This window comes from Pleurodeles waltl, chromosome 12, assembly GCF_031143425.1.
Source record: "Pleurodeles waltl isolate 20211129_DDA chromosome 12, aPleWal1.hap1.20221129, whole genome shotgun sequence".
NCBI lineage: Eukaryota > Metazoa > Chordata > Amphibia > Caudata > Salamandridae > Pleurodeles > Pleurodeles waltl.
In genome coordinates, this window is record NC_090451.1 from 588,739,986 (window position 1) to 588,761,879 (window position 21,894).

At 44.2% G+C, this 21,894-nt stretch overlaps 1 protein-coding gene across 2 annotated transcripts in view; it reads right to left on the reverse strand.

Annotated features, from left to right (window-relative positions):
- The window catches only part of LOC138268268 (NACHT, LRR and PYD domains-containing protein 3-like), a 735,713-nt gene extending 728,715 nt beyond the window's left edge, over positions 1-6,998 (reverse strand). For both annotated transcript variants that reach the window (XM_069217756.1, XM_069217755.1), the window contains exon 1: positions 6,778-6,998. In XM_069217756.1, the coding sequence (XP_069073857.1) occupies positions 6,778-6,835 (58 nt within the window). In that variant the 5' untranslated portion in view covers positions 6,836-6,998. The remainder of the gene's footprint in view (positions 1-6,777) is intronic.
- Between the last annotated feature and the right edge of the window lie 14,896 nt (positions 6,999-21,894).

Below are 21,894 nucleotides of genomic sequence, written 5' to 3' on the forward strand. Positions count from 1 at the left end.
TGTTTGTTTATTTTCATGCTTCCCATAATCGTGTTGAAAATGGTTACACTGATTTTCCATTAGAAATATTTTTGGGAAATACTAGCATGCACCAACACATTTTACTAAATGACACCTCATTTGCATCTAATCAGAGAGCATTCCGGGAGCATTATACTTAGCCTCATAGCCTAAACTTTTCAAACATGTGTATACACGTTTTTTTTTTTTGTACTGGAACCAAAGTCAGTAGTGAAGTGTGACCTTAAAACATTTATTTACAGCACTCACCCTAATAATGAAGGCTTTCAAATAATGAACCATAAATACAAGTTCGAACAGCATTACCTTTTGGAAACACATTACCTCAACTGCAGAGAGTTCCACTCCCTGTAAACAGGCAGCCAAAGGGTTTGTGCTGCAGAGGGTTGGGCCTACTTGTCCCAAGGACAAAGTAAACATAAAAACTTGTTGCCCTTGACCCCAAACAAGATGTCCCGGGCAATAGGAATTCCACATCCCTGAGAGCAGATTCGAGTGGCATTGGATGCAGTGGTGTAGTGTAGTGTAGTGTGGTGCAGAGCAGACTATAGTGCTATAAAGTGCAGTGACGAAGAGTGGAGTTATTCAGAGTAGAGTGGTACAGAGTGCAGTGGAATATAGTTTATTGGTGCAGAATGCAGTAGTACAGAGTAGAGTGGTGTAAAATACAGTGGTGGCTTGTGCAGAGTGTCAGAGTGCAGTGGCGTATAGTGCGGTTGTTTAGAATGCATTGGCGTAGAGTGCAGTGGTTTTTGAGTGCAGTCGGGCAGAGTGTTCTAGAGTGCAGTGACGTAGAATAGATTGTTTCACAGTAGAGTGGAGAGGTGCAGGGTAGAGTGGAGTTGTATATAGTGGCATAGACTGTGATGGCATAGAGTAAAGTGGTGTAGAGTAGATTAGAGTGACGTACAGTGTATTGGTGTAGAGTGCAGGGCATAGAGTTGAGTGTTTACAGCGTAAAGTGCACTAGCATAGAGTCTATTAGCACAGAGTGCAGTGGCATAAAATGCAGGGTTGCAGAGTGGCATAGAGTGGAGTTGCGCAGACTAGATTGGTGTTGCCTAGACTGGAGTGGTATAGTGTGCAGAAGTGCACAGCGCAGTGGTGTAGAGAGGCGTAAAGTGCATTGGCATAGAGTAAAGTGGTACAGAGTAGAGTAGAGAGCCTTAGTGTGAAGTATCATAGAGTGCAATGGCAATGAGTGGAGTGGAGAAGAGTGCAGTGTCCCACAGTGCAGTGGCATGGAGTGTGTAAAGTGGAGTGATGCAGAGTAGAGTGGAGTGGAGTATGCATGCTGTGGTAACACACTGCTATTACAGACAACATATGTTTGATTGAAATTAACATTACACTGCACAGACATACAGTTTTTCAACTAAAACTATACAGTGCACAGACGATGACGTGTGGAAATGGAAATTGCATCACCTAATGGAATGATTTGTTTTAATCATATAAAGGTTTGTTTCCAAAACAGTTCAGAATTTTCTAAAATGTGCTTCATTTGTACTCCTAATTCTGATATGTTCTGAAGTTTAATTAAATGTTGTCATGTGAAAGAAAAAACTCTTTCCTAACCCCAGTATCCGTCAAGATTGTTGCATAAATCTTCTCACTTTAAAGTCAGAGAAAGAAAAGTAAACACTAAGTTTCCACCAAAGACAGAGCCTGACATTTGACCTTATTCTTTGAATGCACAGCACATGTGATGAGATAAGAACAAGATTTACAGACCTGTTTAAAGAAAGGGAGCACTCAGAAGGATACTGTAAGTAAAGTTTGGGCAGGGAAAGGTACAAACTCAAGCTGCATAGCCTAAAAAAAATAAAGCCAGTGTTAGAAATTGGGTTTTTGGTTGGCAGTCAGGTTATCCTCTGTCCAAGCAAGAACCCTCACTCTAGTCAGGGTAAGTCACACACAATCCAAAATCAGCCTGTGCCCACCCTCTGGTAGCTTGGCACGAGTAGTCAGGTTTAGCTTAGAAGGCAATGTGTAAAGCATTTGTGCAATAAATCATACAATACCATAATATAACACCACAAAAATACACCACACAGTGTTTAGAAAAATATATAATATTTATCTGGGTATTTGCAGGTCAAAACGATCAACGATGCAATATGAATTTGTAAAGATATCACTGAAAAGTGATATAAAGTGTCTTAAGTCTTTAAAAAGCAAGTCTCTTTCAAGCACAAAGTACCTGGTTTGGAGTGGAAAATCTCCGCAAAGGGCCGCAGAGAAGAGATATGTGGAAAAATAGTGTGTGCGTCGATTTCTCCCCAGCACACACGGACTTGCGGCGTTATTTTTCACGCGGGGAAGTTGTGCGTCGTTATCCGGCGCGCGGGCAGTCTCTTTCTCTGGGTCGCGGGGATTACCAGATGTCCCGGGTCTGTGCGTGGATTCTCCTGCTTGTTTTCGGGCTGCGCGTCGTTTCCGCGGGGGCAGGCGTCGCGTTGATTTCTCCTCTGGAAGTCAGGCGGCGTTGTCCTTGCGAGGCCGTGCATCGAAGTTCCGGTCGTCCCGAAGGCGTCGCGTCCCTCAGCATCGGTGTGTGGCGTTTTTCTCGCTACGGAACAAGCTGTGCATCAAAAAGTTAGGCGCACGAAGCGTCCAAGTGAAAAAGAGAAGTCTTTTTGGTCCTGAGACTTCAGGGAACCGGAGCAAAGCTCTATCCAAGCCCTTGGAGAGCACTTTTACAGGCAGACAAGAATTCAGCAAGGCAGCAGGCCAACAGTAAGGCAGCAGTCCTTTGTAGAAAAGCAGACAGGTGAGTCCTTTGAGCCGCCAGGCAAGAGTTCAGCAAGGCAGCAGGCCAACAGCAAGGCAGCAGTCCTTTGTAGAAAAGCAGACAGGTGAGTCCTTTGAGCAGCCAGGCAGTTCTTCTTGGCAGGATGTAGTTTCTAGTTCAGGTTTCTTCTCCAGCAAGTGTCTGATGAGGTAGGGCAGAGGCCCTGTTTTATACTAAGTTGTGCCTTTGAAGTGGGGGTGACTTCAAAGAGTGTCTAAGAAATGCACTGGGTTCCCTTACAGTTCAATCCTGTCTGCCAGGGTCCCAGTAGGGGGTGTGGCAGTCCTTTGTGTGAGGGCAGGCCCTCCACCCTCCCAGCCTAGGAAGACCCATTCAAAATGCAGATGTATGCAAGTGAGGCTGAGTACCCTGTGTTTGGGGTGTGTCTGAGTGAATGCACAAGGAGCTGTCAACTAAACCTAGCCAGATGTGGATTGAAGGGCACAGAAAGATTTAAGTGCAAAGAAATGCTCACTTTCTAAAAGTGGCATTTCTAGAATAGTAATATTAAATCTGACTTCACCAGTCAGCAGGATTTTGTATTACCATTCTGGCCATACTAAATATGACCTTCCTGCTCCTTTCAGATCAGCAGCTGCCACTTCAACAGCATATGAGGGCAGCCCCAATGTTAACCTATGAAGGGAGCAGGCCTCACAGTAGTGTAAAAACGAATTTAGGAGTTTTACACTACCAGGACATATAACTACACAGGTACATGTCCTGCCTTTTACCCACACGGCACCCTGCTCTAGGGGTTACCTAGGGCACACATTAGGGGTGACTTATATGTAGAAAAAGGGGAGTTCTAGGCTTGGCAAGTACTTTTAAATGCCAAGTCGAAGTGGCAGTGAAACTGCACACACAGACCTTGCAATGGCAGGCCTGAGACAAGGTTAAGGGGCTACAGAAGTGGGTGGCACAACCAGTGCTGCAGGCCCACTAGTAGCATTTAATCTACAGGCCCTAGGCACATATAGTGCACTCTATTAGGGACTTATAAGTAAATTAAATAGCCAATCATGGATAAACCAATCAACAGTACAATTTACACAGAGAGCATATGCACTTTAGCACTGGTTAGCAGTGGTAAAGTGCCCAGAGTTCAAAAGCCAACAACAACAGGTCAGAAAAAATAGGAGGAAGGAGGCAAAACGTTTGGGGATGACCCTGTCAAAAAGCCAGGTCCAACAGCCAGTAATTTGAAAGCAATGAAATGCGAGTTAGAAACCATAAAGCCAATGGCAAGCAACGGACGGAATTAATTCCCAAGGAAGTTCTATGAATGTAACTAAAGTGACAGCCGTGGGATACTTTGTGGGGAAAGTCCTGTATTTTAGCCCAGTCCGTCTCTTGCAGAGGTTTGGCCACCCCAATCACCCAGGTAGTATGACGAGAAGACCTTTATTGGTCTCAATGTTGCAGGAAAGGTCTGTACACCCATTCTATCAGTTTCCCACCAGTCCTTATGGTGTAGAGCTTCTGGCACACCTGGTGTAGGGTTAGTGCTAGGTGGTAGACATGAAATAGAGGATTTAATAATTGCCTAAGGTGGTTGTAAGTAAGGAGTTGACCGGGGTGAAGATGGTAGTCTGCCACAAGGGTTCGGATATTTAGAAGCTTGTCATCCAGAAACAAATCCCCCAATTTTAAGACACCTGCAGCATGCAACTGACGGAGTTGCTCTGAGCACAGCTGTGCGAGTGGGAAGGCTTAGCAAAGGTAGTTCAGGAGCACAGGGTTTCTTCGTGTCAGTGAGTTTACAAGTAATAGCAAGGCAAGAGAAAGCTGTGCATGATAACCCTAGATTGTGATCTGTAGAATGGTCAGTAGGAAACAATGAGCAGTGCAGTAAGCCCTCCTTAAAAGTCTTTACGGATAAATCCCATCTTATGGAGTGGGGTGGGTAGAAAGCCAGTGAGCCAGTGAGCCACCCACTGGACCTGTACAGCTTAATAATAGTGTTCTAAGTCCAGAATGCCTAATCCACCCGCAGTCACGGGTAGCTTTAGAATGGAAAGAGCTACCTGACGGCACCCCAGTGACCAAATCAGATGTGTGGCATGTCTGAAGAAGGAAAGAATGACCAGCAGGGGAAGTTTTGCAAAATAATCTTATCATCTGTGTAACACACCATCTTCACTAGAGCCATGTGGCCCACTACAGAAAGCTAAAGAGAGGACCAAAAAGCAAACTGGGCTCAGGACTGTGACGCTATGCTAAGATTTCCATCCTGCAAATCAGTAGGAGAGTGGTAGATATTAATCACTAGGTTTAGAAATGTAACTGGTTCCAAGTTCAATCTGAGGTCTAATTGTATTTGAAGGGGAAAGCAGTGCCATATGTTAAAGAAACACCAATTACGTTTTAAAATGTTTACATTTTGTTTGTGCAATTTACATCCCAAATATTTTTAAGATTCTATATGTACTTGACACTTGGGGATAACCAAGATCACTAGTTTGGTTTTTGCTCAATTTAGAAACCATTTTAAGACATAGAAGAAGCGGGCAATTGGCTTGCACAACCTTGCAAGGGGTCTGGCCCCTGCTCACCCTTCACAAGCACGAACAGCGGACCACTGCACCAGAAGAGTTTGCCAAGGTGGGTGGGTGGGTGCTGCTTGTTCAACCACTTTACAGTGCCTCTTCTGTTTCTCTCCTGTCTGCAGAGACAACTCCCCAGGTACCCAATACATTCTGATAGTCTTGGTGGACCCATCTTGTCTGATTTTAAGAATTGTCCAACCATGTTCTTCTCTTCCTTACTTATCCGGTTCTTAGCAACAACCTCCCATTTGATCTTGATTTCTATGAGCTTTGTTTGGTAGTCCGGGCTTCCAGTTCTCAGATAAATGTAGAGTCCCAGACATACACTCTAGTGCTGTGAGACTACAGACAAGTTGTGGGTACCTAACATTAGGTGTGAGACTGTCACCCACACCATCTGCCCTGCCTCATAGCATGTGCAGTTGGGGTGAGCCAAATGTTTTTATTCATTTTTTTTAAACTAGCATAAGGTTAATTACCTTAATGTTTACCAAACTGTTTGTCAGGGGTTTTAAAATGTTCAGAAACATCATCAAAATGTTGTTGTTACTTTCTCTGTAAGAAACATTGGATAGATTTGGGTAGGGGGTGATGGCCTTGACAGTGCTGAAGGGCATTAATTTACTACTGAACAAGGACGTAATGTGACACCTGACTGTAGCATACCAGGTGGCAATCACAAAAAGACCACAGTGAATAAATAGTGTTAAGTTAAAAAAGAGTGAATAAATGCACCAATTACAGTGAGGCATGGCCACTCTTGGGTATGTCTGTAAAACTGACATTTGTTCTTAAATTTTTGTCCAGAATTTTGACCCTTCATCCTGAATTTTTGTCCTGAATTTTGACCCTTCATCCTGAATTTTTGTCCTGAATTTTGACCCTTTGTCCTGAATTTTTTACAGTCCTGTGGGGAATTTGCCTCAATGCCAGGTGGTCACCCCAACCTACTCTGACACACCTCTCATTTAGAAGCCCAGGAAAGAAGGTCTCCGGAAGGACTGTGCAATTAAGTAAATGCAAGAGATAACTTCAAGGTGAAATTTTGATATTTAGCTGCAGAAAAATGCATGCTAAAATTTCGGGGTCATTTTTAAAGTGTTGGATTTTTTATAACTTGTTAGGTGAGTGTTATTTGCACAGTCACTGGACACCTGTAAATTGAACTACCCTCAAACCAGCCACATAAATGCAGCGCTTTGGGATTCCAGCCCAAGTGCTGTTTGTACCTTTCGTATAGTTGAGACGCCATAGCTGCAATCTCTGCCATTTACACCTGACGTTCACTTTATCTAACACACAAATCCCTACTTCTAACTCACCAAAACACACAATTGGTGGACCACTTTTTAAAGACCTGTCACTCCCCAGAAGGATGCAAATACTTCAGTCAGTATGACAAAGGGTACGTACCTCGACTGTCACAGGGCGCTCCCGGAGCTCCTCGCTGAGCACCACCAGAAGCCTCCATATTTCAGCCTATGACTGCCCTGTCCGTTGGGCCCTCCTAATCCTCCTCTCGGTTGACCGTCCGCACCTCATCCCACGCAAAAAGAGATTGCAAGTTCATCCAGACCGACACTCGAGGCAAAACAGCCGGCCTCATGTGGTGAATACAGACTAACCTGCGGGCGTTTGTTTTGCCAAGGCTACTAACTGGAAGTTCAAAGTTCCTCTCTCAAAAAGGTGCGGCTTCTATGAAAGCAGGGTGTGGCATGAAAAGAGGGGCGGGAGAAACAAGTATTGGCAAAACCAAGAGGTTTCGCCTTTGGTAATTATTGGCTCTGCCAATTCCTTTTAGCCATGGCATGCTGTACAGTATCGGTAAAATGCTGCGCAGCATGGCGAAAGGTTAGCAAAAAAATACAATGACGCTGTCCCACCATTTTGTAGGTGTGCACACGCGCTATTAGGCGCGCTCTTTTTATTTAGTGATCTGAAACGGATCAGTAAAAAAAAAGAATAGAAGAAGCGCAGAAGCGCTTTTAAGGTGGCCAGACTCGTAGAAGTGCTGTCTATGGGTCGCTGAAAAACATAAATAAATACTACATATAAGAAGACAACAGGTGGAGAAATGGGGCTCAACGGGGAAGAGTGGAATAATCGCACAATAACAAATCAATGTGGGGGAAAAGCACACAAGGACAGCCGCAACATAGAGGGGGATGAGAGAGAAGCGCATGAGTGAAAGAGCTACACTGAGCACGGTCGCAAAAGGAGGGGGGTGTGGGGGGGTGTTAGGAGATGTGGGAGATGTGGAAGACAGCTAGGGTTGCCACCTGGCTGTGTTTTTTTACCGACATGGCATGGATTTTCAAATCCGGGTCGGTAAAAATATTGGGAAATTTAATGAGATCCAGTATTTTTTCGCTTCGAAAAGAGAAACTTAAACAGGTAAAAAGTATTTCAGAACTGTCTTAATCATTTTGCAATGGTTATTAGAGCAAACAGAAGGAAAACTGCCATGTTGTAAAAGAAGCTTATTAGTTTTACATACATTTTTTGCATCTTCCAGCTCTTAGCTGTTGCACATTAGCAATATGTAAACACACTTCTGGTATTTTCTCCAAGAAAAGTGGAAAATGTAGTTTCTGAATAGATGCAGTGTAAGAATAAACATACAAAGATGTGCCCCAGAGAAGAAGCAAATACAGAAGAGGAAGGCAAACCCACACAGGACAACAAATATAAAAGTGACCTAATGAAATAAAGCCAACCAATGGTAGAAAATGGTCAGGATCTAAGCCCACTGTAAGTTCACAATAGATCAATTGCAGAAAGAAAGCTTGTGCTGTCAGGTAGGCTTGATTTAAAAACACAGACAAGATTTTCTAAGATAAAGGTGCACATGTCAATTAAATAAATACCGACCAGCAATCAAAGGTTTACCCCGGATTATCTAAGGAACACACACAGGTGAGCAAAAGAAGCACATGCTGATGGTCAGAGAAACTAAGGGAGCGACATGCCAGTGATTAAGACCAGCATTTGGCGATGGACAGCAAGACTACCAACCTTCAGAGGGGCGCATGGAACTGTATGCATTATGGTCATGCATGCAGCAGTCTCCCTCTGACCTGGCTTCAGTGAGTCTGCTTTAAGCGTGTTTAGTGTTCCTTTTCTACTTGTTGAAGGTATAAGACGAACCCCATGGTTCCCATCCCATCTCACCCCTGCCATCATTCAACTGCACATCCAATTAAAACCCCCTCAGCTCAAGCTCAACCACAACACTCCCATCCCTACCCTAGTAGAAGGGGACCCACCAACAACTTGACATAAGCACGAAGGAGCTGAGTTCCAGGTGAGACGGGAGGAGTAGAAACGTTTGTACTCAGATGCCAGTCACTGCTCTGATGTGGTAAGCTAGGGGCTGACCTACAAGTATAAAACGGCTCCCTGCTTCCTCATTTCAGCCACTAGCAGCATAGAGGACACCTCCGCCCACAATCTCTTCCTTCCTTGGTCACATTAGCACCTTCCTATTCTAAGCCTAAAAAGGCCTTACTATCCTAGGAGGAGTTTTTAAGGAGTTAATTAATCACAATATTTAACAGAGCTGGGACTCAGGCCACTAGCTGATCAAGGGCCGGCTCTGCAGTGCTTAATTTGTGCTTGTTGTTTCCGGTGCTGAGCACCGGCACTTTTTTGTGAGGGCCGGGGCTTATTCTTATGTCTCAAGCATTTGCTGCGAGCAAAAGACACGTATGGGAAAGACGGAAGAAGGAAAAACTAAAAAGCGCCATTAAGGGAGAAAATAGAAAGTTGCAGGATGAGCTGAAGGGGCAGGGGTGGCCGTAAATGGATTGAAGAGGCCCGAGATGGCTTCAGGATCACGCTGCCTCAGTATTCAGTGCTGGTAGATTAAATTACAGCAGCCTAGTCTTTTAGAGAAGGGCTTTGTGTGCCTGCACCTCTTTTTTTTAAAATTAAGCACTGCAGCTCTGCCATTGATAAAAGAGAGCTCATCAGAGAGCAAAGGGACCACCTAAAGAGTTCAAGGCAATCAGACGACAAACATACCAGTGATTCAAGGGGGAGGCCAGTGGCGATCAAAAGGGCCATAAACTTGCAATTAAAAAATCACACACCTTCAAGTAAACTCCGGGAACACCTACTGGTAATCTGCGTGAACACCCTAGAAACACAAAGGAAAACACGGAAGTGACCAAGGAAAGCAAACCTCACTGACCAAAAGGAGAACGTGTCAGTAACCTTAGGGAACACAAATAGTTGGCAAAGGATGGGACACGAGTGATTAAAGGAAAGCAAACGCTAGTGAACGTGAACTGAAACAAATGTTATAGTGAAGTTATGATAGTCTTTGTTATAATACCTTCCCATGTATTTTAAAAAACTTCAGAAATTAACCTAAAACACAGCTAAAGTGTAGTTATGGGTACGAATTAAAACCAAAAAACACAGATTTTCCCAAGTTATGGTTAGGATCAGACTCCACAACTCACACAACACCCATGCAAACCATTAACTCACACATCAAAGCTGATGCTTATGATCCTTAATATAACAAAGGCAATTACAAATGTTGTAAATCATTTTACACAACATTACAAATTAGAATACCCTTATTACTTTCAAAGATACAACTGTGAATGTATTATTTTTTTATTGGTTTAAGTTTGTCCTATTATTTAAGTTTATCTTGCCTTAACCAGCCCCTGTGCCAAAGTCTGCTTAGGCAGTCGAGTCCCAATGCACAGTTGGGGCAGCAGTGATTACCCATTGGGCCTGGCCTCTGGCCAGGCCCTGCACTCATCCGCACACGGGCAGTCAACAATCGCAAATACAAGGCTTTTCCACAAAATCTCATCAACAGTCAGATTTTTACTCCCTATTTTCTTTTTTTGAATCAGATCCACAGATCCAAACTTGGAACAGCAGGCCCAGGACACGTCTCACCGGCTGGTGCTGCAGTACCATGCAAGATTCTCTTCCTGGTTCTGGAGTGGAGTCTCGGGTACTGAGGACCCAGGACCAGTGAGTGAAGCTTGCATTGGACTGAAGCACCAGCCAGTGAAGTGATCCAATATTGAGTCAATGGCATCAAGGGGGGCTCACTCGCTAAACAATTGATTATGGACAAGTATAGTTAACCTAATGGTCAAACACCACATACCGATTTAGCTGTTGTTGCACATCCATCAACTGATGTGGCCCAGGGACTCACACATAAGACAACCACAATTCTGTAGACCAACAAGTCCTCTTATCATTGCTTAATTGGATCCGGTGATTGGAGGTGAAGGATGGCAGTTCTCTGATTTTTGGGGACTGGAATTCATTTTTCATCATCAGACTTTGATTTAGACGGAAGAAGAGAGAAAAACACACAAGGGGAAAAAACAGGGACAAAAGAAAGGGAAAGGGGGAATCATGGATGAAAAAGAACCCACAAGACTGAGATAATTTCGCAGAGAGTCCCTGGTGGTGGCTAAAAGAAGCATGAAGTGAAGCAGCCTTGGCATTCAATAGTGCCGGCCTCAGAGCAAAACTTTAGACACAGACATTTATTCTTTTACAAATTAAGAACTGCCTTTTATGAAGTACTAGAAGCCAGATAGGGAGAGGTGGGTCTGCATGAGAAATGTGGTAAATGCTATAATTGAAACGGAGGGTTAAGTATCCAGATCAGACAATGCCTTAAAAACCCTACAAAAATCAGTCACAAACGCCTCGTCGACAACTAAGAAATTGGAGTAGTGTATACAAGATGTACAAGTACTTACAATGTAACAGGTATCGCGCTTGCTCGGGTTAGAACTATTACCATTGTAAACTCTTCATCTGACATTTCTTGCCACAAACTGAAAATGAAAAGTAAAACAGTTTCACATAAGCGACCCAATGGCCACCATAAGCATGAAGGAGACACAGAAAAGGAAACAGAAGTTCGCTCGCAGTGAAACGTATCAGCAAAAGTGCAATTATCCATGTAACCGTAACAAGTAGAATTATCCATGTAACCAGCAAAAGTGCAACTATCCTTGCAACAGGGTTGATGTCATGCAAAGCGCTCAACTACTGCCCAGCGAGATTGCGCTGCGTATGAAGTAAATAGAAAAGTAGCCCCGAAACCATACGGAAAACATGGAGCCTCGTATGTTTTCAATAGTTGGCCGGTGCGCTCGAGGAGGGCTAAACACTGGAAAAGGCATGACATATGCATGCCTTTCACTAATTAAATCAAGCAAATTTTAAAAGGCAAGCCCACGAACCAACCAAACTGATGGGCGTGACATGGGCGTGGTTAAAAGCTCACAGAGATATTACACCAGGGACAGAGCGCTTTGCGCGTTCGGCCCTAAAAAGGGGAGCCTTGAAGAAATAAACTGCTTTTCAACGGATTTCCTGAAAACATTGCAAGTGCTCTCCCACAATTATGGCTTGAACAATTGCTTCGCATATCATTACCAGAGCTGTAGGTTAGCATTTTAGGTGTTAAACTGTGCTTCTGCCAGTTTAGAAAGATGACATTGTAAACGTTTGTGAATTTTGTCCAATTCCAGCCACCATTTAAAAAACGTTACTGTTAGAAGCCCCAATTTCCCTCCCCCTCCACTCATTCCCCTCTTCCTACCTGCTCTCCAGACACAGCTTGTGGATTAGAAAGTTGAACAATCCCCTCCTCCAGGTGCACTCATTTGCTTGTTGCTGGGCAACAATTTGGCTGGATCAGCAGGTGAGTCTATGGGACTGAGAGACAGTCTGACCTAACCACCAGCCTTCACAAGGCCTCCCTGAGGGTGTATCATCTGGGTATCAAGGCTAAGGGCAGAGAGGCCAAGAGCAATTGCATGTTAAGGGTCTGCACCACATGACCCCACTCCCTCCTCCACTGCATATACCTTTGGATTCAAGATTATCTTCCTTAGTCTGAACCTGAAAGACAAGCACACCTGTAGGTTAGAGGAGTGACTTTACTCTTTATAACCCAGATCTTACCATTTTCAAAAACTAATACCTATTAATCTGTGATTTGTAGTACACCCATTGATCCATTTGGACTCTGAACCTATTAGCTTTGCATTGTTTTGTTGAAAAACAAAAAAAACAACTTGTGTGGGCTAAAGCCTGTAAAATTCAATTTCTTTCCATTTTCAGCCTTTGTCTTCCTCTTGTTAGCCTCCTCTCCACACCCATTTTTTCCTCTCTGCCCCACTGACCCCCACCGTTTGAGGGGCTCTGCTCTTCTTTATTTGACATGCTCTCCCTATTTGCAGCCTTTGTCTTCCACTACTTCTTATGCTCTGCATCCCTCTTTTCTCTCTCATCCTGCTCTTCTCCCTGACTTCTATACATTTTAGGGATTCTGCTCTCCATTGTTTGCTCTCTTTCCCTTTTTTCAGCCTCTGACTTCCTCTGTTTACTCACACCTCCTGTTGGTCCGTGACTCTATGCTGACAGGCCCCTGCTGGCTCCCTGAGTTTGCCCATCAGTGCAATAGCTGTGTGCACGTTGACTATAATCAAAGTGCTCATTTAGCTCTGTAGGTTAGTGTGAGAAATTGGGTTCTTAGTTGAGCAGTGGTCAAGCCACAGCCACAATACCTTGCAGGGTGAACCACAAAAAGCCGCTAAATGCACCTGTGCTTAACACTGGGTAGCTTGGCACAAAAACAGTCAGGCTTAACTTAGAGGCAATGTGTAAAGTATTTATGCAGCACCCAAACAGTAATACATTGAAAACACAACACAGACAAAGCCCAAACCAATGTAGATTAATACAGTAGATTTTAATAAATTGGCACCAAAATAACAAAAATCCAATCAGTAGAACAAGAGCTATTAATTTTTATATTTTAACATTCAAAATTAGCGTCTAAAAGATAAACGCACAAACCAGGGGCATCTTATCACCTTTAGCACCACAACCAAGGGTCCCCAGAAGTGTATGGAGACCTCTTGGGGGTTCAGGAATCACTCAGGTTGGGTCCAGGTATGGGTTTGAGATGGTGGGAGCCTGTTATGTGTACCTGTGACTCCAAATAGGAGGCCAGAAAACTAGCCTTTGGAGTTACAACTAGCAGTCCTGGGTGGAGACGAAGATGCAGGGATCAACAGCAGGGCTGGCCTCTAAGGGTTCTAAGGGTTCAAGGCAGGCTCCAGGCAGCAAATCAGTTCTTCCAGGTACAGCAGCAGTCTAGCAGAGTGCACAGCAGGTCACAGCAGCAGGCAGTTATCTGAGAGTCCTTCAGCAGGTCCAGTAGTGAACTAAAGTGGTGGTGTCTGATGTCCTCTATTTATACTTTGGGGCATTGGTTCCTGGAGGTGGGAGAAATGTCTAGACAGTGGCTTTGAAGTACAAGGAGTCCCCTTCCTTTCCTGCCCAGGCTCCCAGCTGGCTGGAGTGACAATACAGGGTCGCTAAGCTCTTTGTGTGTGGCCAGGACACAGCCTATTCAGGTGCAAGAAGGGCTGTGCTCAGCTCCAGCCCCCCCATCAAGCAAGTTAATGGCCCATCCAAGCACACCTAATCCTACTATTGTGTGACTGTTTGGGAAGAATACACAAAGCCCAACTGCCAACTACACCCAGTCATGTGACCAGACACAGGTTGCAGGCACCAAATTGCTAAAGCAAGAAAATGGCAAAGTTCTAAAAATGGTATTTTCAGAATTGCAATTTAAAATCTGACTTCACAAAAAGTTAGGATTTTAAATTATGATGCCAGGGACGCCAAACATGAAGGGGTCAGCTCTTCCCATTTGGAAGCTACACTTATAAGATGTAATAAGGCAACTCCAATGTTAATCTATGGGAGAGATCGGCATTGCAGAGATGAAAACGATTTTATGAGTTTTTCATTAACAGACATGTAAAACTTAGCAGTACATGTCCTACCTTTTAGATACACTGCACTCTACCCTTTGGGCTGTCCAGGGCCTCCCTTAGGGATAACACCTGTGTATAAAAAGGGAGGGTTTTATTCTTCCAGGCTGAAATGGCAGTTTAGATTGCACACACAGGATCTGCAATGGCAGGCCTAAGACATGCTTAAAGGGTGACTTAAGTGGGTAGCACAATCTGTGCTGCAGGCCTCCTAGCAGCGTTTGATTTGCAGGCCCTTGGCACATGTAGTACACTTTACTAGGGACATATAAGTACATTAAATATGTCAATTGGTTATTTGTCGATGTTATCATATTTAAGTAGAGAGCACAAGCACTTTAGCACTGGTTAGCAGTCCTAAGTCCAACAAAAACAAACTCAGCAGAAATAGAAGGAAGGCCAAATATTCGGGGGTGACCCTGCAGAAAGGCAAGGTCCAACACATAAGCATTTGTGGTGTTGAACTGTGCTTCTGTTTATTTCTATAAGTGACGTTGTAAAAAGGTTGTGAATTATGTGCAAGTCGTCCAACCATTAAAAACATCTTTCCCGAAAAACCCAGTTTTCTGTCTCTCTCCTCTCCATTTGTTTGTCCGTAGCTGTACCAGACACAGATTGTGGATTAGAAAGTTGAACTAACCCCTCTTCCAGGTACACTCATTTACCTGTTGCTTGTGACCCACTTGTCCTGCTTGGGCCTGCAGGTGTGCCTAAAAGGCCGAGAGTCAGCTGACCTCACCTCCAGCACTTACGAGGGCTCCCACAGTGTGTTTCAGCTTGGGTATTGAGGTTAAAGGCTGAAAGGACAAGGGCAACTGCCTGTTTGATCCTGTACCACATTAACCAACCCACCCTCAAATGGATCTACCCATTGGGGTTCAAGACTACCTCCCTCAGTCTGAGCTTTTGAACCCTTGATAGACAGACATCCCTCCAGGTAAAAAGATCAACTTTACTTCCTCTCTTAATATGACTTTAACTCAGATCTGACTACATAGCATAATACCTGTTAATCTGTGATCTCTAGTACACTCAGTTGTGAATTTAGCCATTGAACTTTTTAACTTTATATTGTTTTAGCATAATGAAAAACTGTTTTGTGTGTTAAAACCTGTAAAATCCTCTTCCTTTCTTTCTTTGAAGCCTTTCTCTTCCTCTCTTTATCCGCTGCCCTGCACACCATTTTTCTCTCTGATCCCACTCTGCCATCAGATGTCCCTCCTTTTTAAGGCTTTTATTCCCCTGGGTTTTCTCTGCTTTTCCTCTTTGTAGCCCCTTTCTTCCTGTCAGTATCCTAAGCTCTGCACCACTTTTTCCTGTCTAATCCCACTCTGCTCCCCCTTACTCCCCTTCATTTCAAGGGTTCTGATTCCCTCCTCTGTTTTCTCTTCTTTCCCTCTTTGCAGCCTTTGTCTCCTCTCTTTACCCTCCATTATGCACCCTGTTTTTACACACTGACCCCCTCTGCCCATGGAATCCCCCCTCTGCATTTCAGGGGTTCAGCTCCCCTTTGTTTGTTCTGCTTTCCTCATACGCAGCTTCTGTCGTCCTCTGTTTTCTCCCACCTGCTATCTCTGGCCTCTTGACTCTCCATTTACAGGCTCCTGCTGGCTCCATTAGTCTTCATAGCATAACAGCTGTGTACTCCATAGCTAGTTTAGAGCTATAGATTAGCATTTTGGTGTTAAACTGTTTATTTCTAAAAGTGACATTGTAAACATTTGAAATTTTTATGCAATTCTGACTGTCATTATCGAAACGTTACTGCTGAAAAACCCAGTTTCCTGCCTCCCTCGTATCCTTTTCCCTATATCTACTTGCTGACCATACACAGCTCTTGGGTAAGAAAGTTGAATCAACCCCTCTTACATTTGCAGTTATTTGCTTGTTGCTGGGCAACCACATGGCTTGGACTGCAGGTGAGCCAAAGAGGCAGAGAGAGTGAGTTGACCTCACCACAAGGTTAGTAGCCATCCCCCTGGGGCATCTCAGCTTGGGCATTGAGGCTAAGGCAAGAGAGGACAAGGGTAATTGCCTGTTTGGGTTTGTATCATGGGAAATTTGCTTACTGCTGGGTGTGAGAAATTGGGTTGTTGGTTGTGAGCTATTCTCAAGCAACAGCCACAATCCTTGTCAGGGTGAACTATAAAAAGTTACTAAATTAACCTGTACTTCACAAAAGCAATCAGGCTTTACTTAGAGACAATGAGTATTTATGCAGCACACAACCAGCAATAAAGTGAAACACAAAACAAGAAAAATCCCACATGGATTAAAAAAATAGGGAACATTTAATACATTATTTGACATCAAAATGACAAACATTCAGTCAGTAGAACTGGAGTTCTAAATTTTCAAAGATTTAAGGTAAGCATAGCTCCCAAAAACACAAAGTGCCACTTTTGTCTATCTTGTCATGCAAGACTGGGTTAGAGTCACAGGTTCAGGCTGACTGAGATGAAGTGCTGGCCGGATACAGTGACCAGGTTAGTCTAGCTGAAAAAGTTCCCTTCTAGAGTGCAGCATGAAGAGTTCAATTCATGGTGGAGCAGACCCTGAAGAACAAGGATAGCTTTCTGGAAGGTTGCAGCTATAGCGCGAAGATCAGGCCAGGCACTGGGGATGGTTATCACTGTAGTATAAAGATACTGTCAGACATTGTGGACGGTGGTTGATGGAGATCGGCATTGGCTGTCACCGTGAGCTGATGATGCTGTAGCACAAGCTTAAAAATCTTGTCTTGCTGGTAACTGCTGGTGGTCGCAGTAGTGCGATGAGTCAGGTTCAACGAAGATTCACATTGGCAGCAAGATCTTGGCAAGAAAGGCCAGTTAACACTTGTGACAAGCACAAAACTTCAGGTTGTTCCTTTTCCTCAAAGAGGAGCTCAACTGATACCTACCAAGGAACCAGGACATGGGAGGCACCTCTTTGGGATCAGGAACTCACTCCAACAGGGGGCAGCAGGGCTCAGACAGACCCAGTTGCAGGACCAGGTGGGGCGATTTGGAGCAGGTCAACTGGGCAGTTGCAGAGAGGCCTCTTAGGCTTATCGCGTCCCTGTTGCTCAGAACAAGAGGTCAGTCAGCAGCCCCTTGGAGTAACTTCAGCTTGGGATGAAGGATACAGGTCCAGTCTTCCTTCTCAGAAAGCAGGGTAGGCCTCAAGCAGCAGGGCAGTCCTTCTGAAGTATCCACAAGTCCCGGAGTGAACTGAAGAATGGCTCTAAGGCTTCCATATTTATTGCCCTCTCTGAAGTGGGAAAAGCTTCTGGAATCTTAACCCCAAAGAAGTGTCTGAGACCAGGGAAGTTATGCAAGAAACTCCAGTCTGTTTAGGGGCACAATAGGCTAGTGTGAAGTCCTTTGTGGGTGAGCTGGGCCAGAGCCTTTGAAGTGTAAGAGTGGTAGGTGACAGCTACGCCCCCCTTTTGCACCATGATAGCCCAGCCAACCAACACCCACTCCCTCAATTGTGATATAAACTATACTTAGTCATGTGACCCAGGAACAGGCTGAAAGCACCAAATGGTTAGGATAAGAAAATGACAACTTTCTAAAACTAGTCATAGGACAATTATTGTCCCACTAGGTTGTATTTAACAAAACAAATATCATGAATGTTTGTCAATTTGTACAATCACAAGCAAATCAATTTGGGCATCTAGAAGAGCTTCACACCAACGTAGAGATTTGTTTTCCAACAATCAAAACACTTGCAGGGTGCCAGCTGTCTGAAGTTACTTCAAGCAAGCAGACATGTTATGATCTACCTATGCTCTACAACTCAGTTTCTATCTTGATGAAGACCCTTCAAATGCCTATTGGGTTAAACCCCATTGACATTGGGGTGCATTAAAAACACGATTTTGTCATTGGTCTATCAGAAGTCAATAAGAGACTGATGAATGTTCTCAATTTTTGAATATAAACATTTGCTGTATTTCAGCCCTGTCACAAACCATTTGAAAATCTACTTGAGTGTCTGAAAGAAGCAGCACCCTCTGCCATTACAGTGGGCAATGGATCTGTTTGAGAGATGCAAGGTTATGAAGAGTAGTGTGTTCTTTATGTCCTTTGTGTACGTTTAGGGTGGAAGATGTATGAGTTAGGGCTAGATTTGTAGTCTTATGGTCATGTTTTACTTCTCTAAATTGTGCAATGGATAAAAGGCAGGTATGTGAGTGCATAAGCAGAAATCGTGATTGGTGTTTTATTGTTTAACAAATGTGTGGTAAAGTTTGTTTACATTGCTTATTACTTATGTTGCCATGAGGATCAGAGTGGGAGAGTGTTTGTATTTTGTGATGGAGTGTAGTAGCTACTTGTATGGGAATAACATTTTGATGTGCTTGTGTGCATCTAAGTAGTAAAACCAGCACCTGCAGCTCGAGCATTCAGTGCTAAGCACAGCCAGGACCAATCTGCACCCAGGCGGTACGAGCCAGGTAAAGTCGTACTGCCTGGTGAACATTGGTCTAGGGAGCCACACCACCTTAACCCTCAGTGTGATCCCTTGAACTCAACCTGCAAGTGGCCAAGTATCTTTACTACAAATTCAAAGCACACTACTCATTCTTCTAGAAACAAATTCACACCTCCTCCAAAACACATACTTTACACTTCCTACTAATACATGACTTACTCTTAATAAATGAATCATGACTGGGGTATGGCATGGCTCGAGTATTGCATGACGCTGTTCCTCCAAGCTATCAACTTATCAGACAAAATTGGAGGTAATATACCTGCTCTATTTAAGGAAACAGCATATTTCACTAAAACTGAGGATGTTTTCATACAAGGTCTTGATGACCACCTTATTAGATGCAACTCTACACCAACATTGCCCTTTAGCATCCTCCTTCTTTACAGACTACCACCTAGCAATGGACTTTCCCAGGCACATATCTAGTCACATCAAGACTACACTACAAAACCAGCTCCACATTATTGGGGGTGGGGGTGGGGGCATGGTCATGTTGGGCAGACCCATCTCTATTTTTTCGGTATTAAAATTTTCACTGATGTCTAGATGGCTCTCGCCCCCCTGTGGGTAACAGGTGTCATTCCAGGGGAGAGGAAGCCTACTAAACACAAGGGATTTCAAAAGAATGGAGAGGCCTACAGAGATATTGTGGCATACCCTGGCCTCAGTGGGGGTAATAGTGTCATTCTGCCTCTCTGGGGGAGAAAGGAGGCTTGTCCCAGTGGGAGAAATTTCCAGAAATCTGCCCCCTTGGTGAACAGAAACCCCAATCAACATCAAGGATTTTTCCTTTGGGGCAAAAGAAAGTGGTGTGGAAGTCGTGCTCTGATATTAGACCATACTCCCACTCCCAAGGGAACAAATCAGTATTTTGGCCTCCCCAGATGACAGAGAAGTAGTTTCTCCCCCCGCCCACAATTTGCCCCTGCAGAGCAGAAATCACACTGGATGACAGGACTTTTTTTTTTTTATTATAAAATATTGGGGAGTGTCTGACCCATCCTGACATCAGGCCAGACCCTCACCCCAAACGTCTTAACAGTCTTTCTGCTCCCCTGTGGACTAACAAATATAATCCCAATGGCAAGGGAAAGGACAGTTGATTAATTTAAGTGTTGCTTTTACATATGAGCCAGGAGAGTGTGGGTAAATACCAATATCATCCTACTTTCCATGGTGAATGTCTGCACTTTTTGGGTTTAGGTATGCCGCCATCTGGAGGAGACTGCCAGACCCAAACATTTCATAAAGCTAGACCTAAAGGGCAGTCCAGGGTGCCAGGCCATGAGTGGATCTCATGAAATTTTCTTACCAGCAATTCCATTGTAGTGGGTTCGAGGAGAGAAGGATGAATGTAAAAAAAAAAAAATATATATATATATATATATATATATATATATGATAACGGCTCTTTTGAGTTTTCAAACTGTTTTATTAAACAAAACAAAATTACTATATATCTTCTATTCTTTTAGTTTTCCTCTTTCTGGTTCATCCTTTCTTGTTCTTCCTGTTCCTCTCCCAGTAGTCAGTCTGTTTTCGGTTTATTGTTTGCTTCTTAAGAAATAAAAGTATGAATTTCTGATAATGTTAATACATCTTTCATTTCTTAGGGATTCCTTTCCTGGACTTAGTTTCACGTCATCACATCCTCATGGGATTTGAAGAAAAAACAATAATAATAATTTAAGGTCAGTGGGATATTTTATGTTTAACTCTTTCACTTTTTTCTGGGGTAGGGAGGAAGGGGGTGATGGAGGTCAAGCTCAGGGAAGTGAACATTAACTTTAAGCGACCCCAGTGAGTGTGTGGAAGAAAAGAAAGAAATGAAAGAAAAGAAAAAAAAAAACGTACAGTGATTTATAATACTTCTTAAGTACTTCAAACTCTGATATGTTTTTATGAATTTCGCTGTATTCCCCCCTCCTTCCTCCCACCTCCCCACTTCCACCATAGGCCTTGAATGCCCGGACTCCGTTCACCTGAAAGGGCCACGTCCCTCCAGGGAACCTCCCGCTTGCCTCTGGGGTTGTTTCTCCTCTCCATCTTCGTCATTGCTCTCCTCTTCTATCCGTTGTGGTGCTGGCACGCCATTTTTGTCACTGCTCCCCTCTCCCATTAGTTGTGGCGCTGGTACGCTACGGTCCAGAGCGCTCTCCCCTCCGGTCAGTTGTGGCGCCGGCACGCCACAGGTCTCAGCGCTCCCCTCGTCTGTTAGTTGTGGCACCCGCACGCCACGGGTCTCAGCTGCTCTCCTCTCCTGTCAGTTGTGCAGCCAACACGCCACGGGTCTTCACGCTTTCCTCCTCGTCTTCGGTTCTTAAACTTGGCGTCCACTTCACTCGCTCCTCGCTGTTGTCTTCTTCCTCTCCTTGCGCATCTTCCGTGTTTTCGAATATCAGGTTTGATGTGCAGGTTATGGAATCCCTCGAAGATACCCCCAGGGCATATGGCTCGGTCGGGCCCAAAGGACTTTTGTGAGCGGGGAATGTCAGCAAACCGTCACATCCATACAAACCTCAAACTTGTCCTAAAATCACAAATTGTCCTTGCATTATTGTCACATAATCTTCTGCAATCCACAGGGATCCACAAAATTCCTACTATCCAGTGTTCCATCACTTCTCTAGTGGACGCAGTGAGGTAAGTGGGGCTGGGGCAGGGTTTGAGGAGAAGTTTTTAGGGATGGGGTGGATTTAGGGCTGAGGGTGAGTGGGAGAGTCGGGGTAGTTTATTTTTTTAGGGTGGTGTGGAGGTGGGTTGGGGAAGTTTATTCTTTAGGGTGGGTGAGGGGGTCGGGGTAGTTTACTTTTTAGGGACAGGGGGTGGGGTAGCTTATTTTTTAGGTTCACGAGTGGGGGGGTAGGATAGTTATTTTTTGTGGGCAGGGAAGGTTTAAGAAAGGGTGGGAGGAGAGGAGAAAGGATCGGGAGAGGACGCAGTGAGGTAAGTGGGGCTGGGGGCAGGGTTTGGGGGTAGTTTTTAGGAATGGGGTGGATTTGTTGCTTAGGGTGGGTGGGGGTTGCGGTAGTTTATTTTTTGTGGGCGGGTGGGGAAGTTTAATTTTTAGGGCTTATGGTGGGTAGAGGGGATCAGGTTAGTTTATTTTTTAAGGGCGGGGTAGTTTTTTTTTTATTTAGAGGTGGGAAGGTTTAAGGAAGGGTAGGAGAAGGGCAGAGAGGACGCGGTGAGT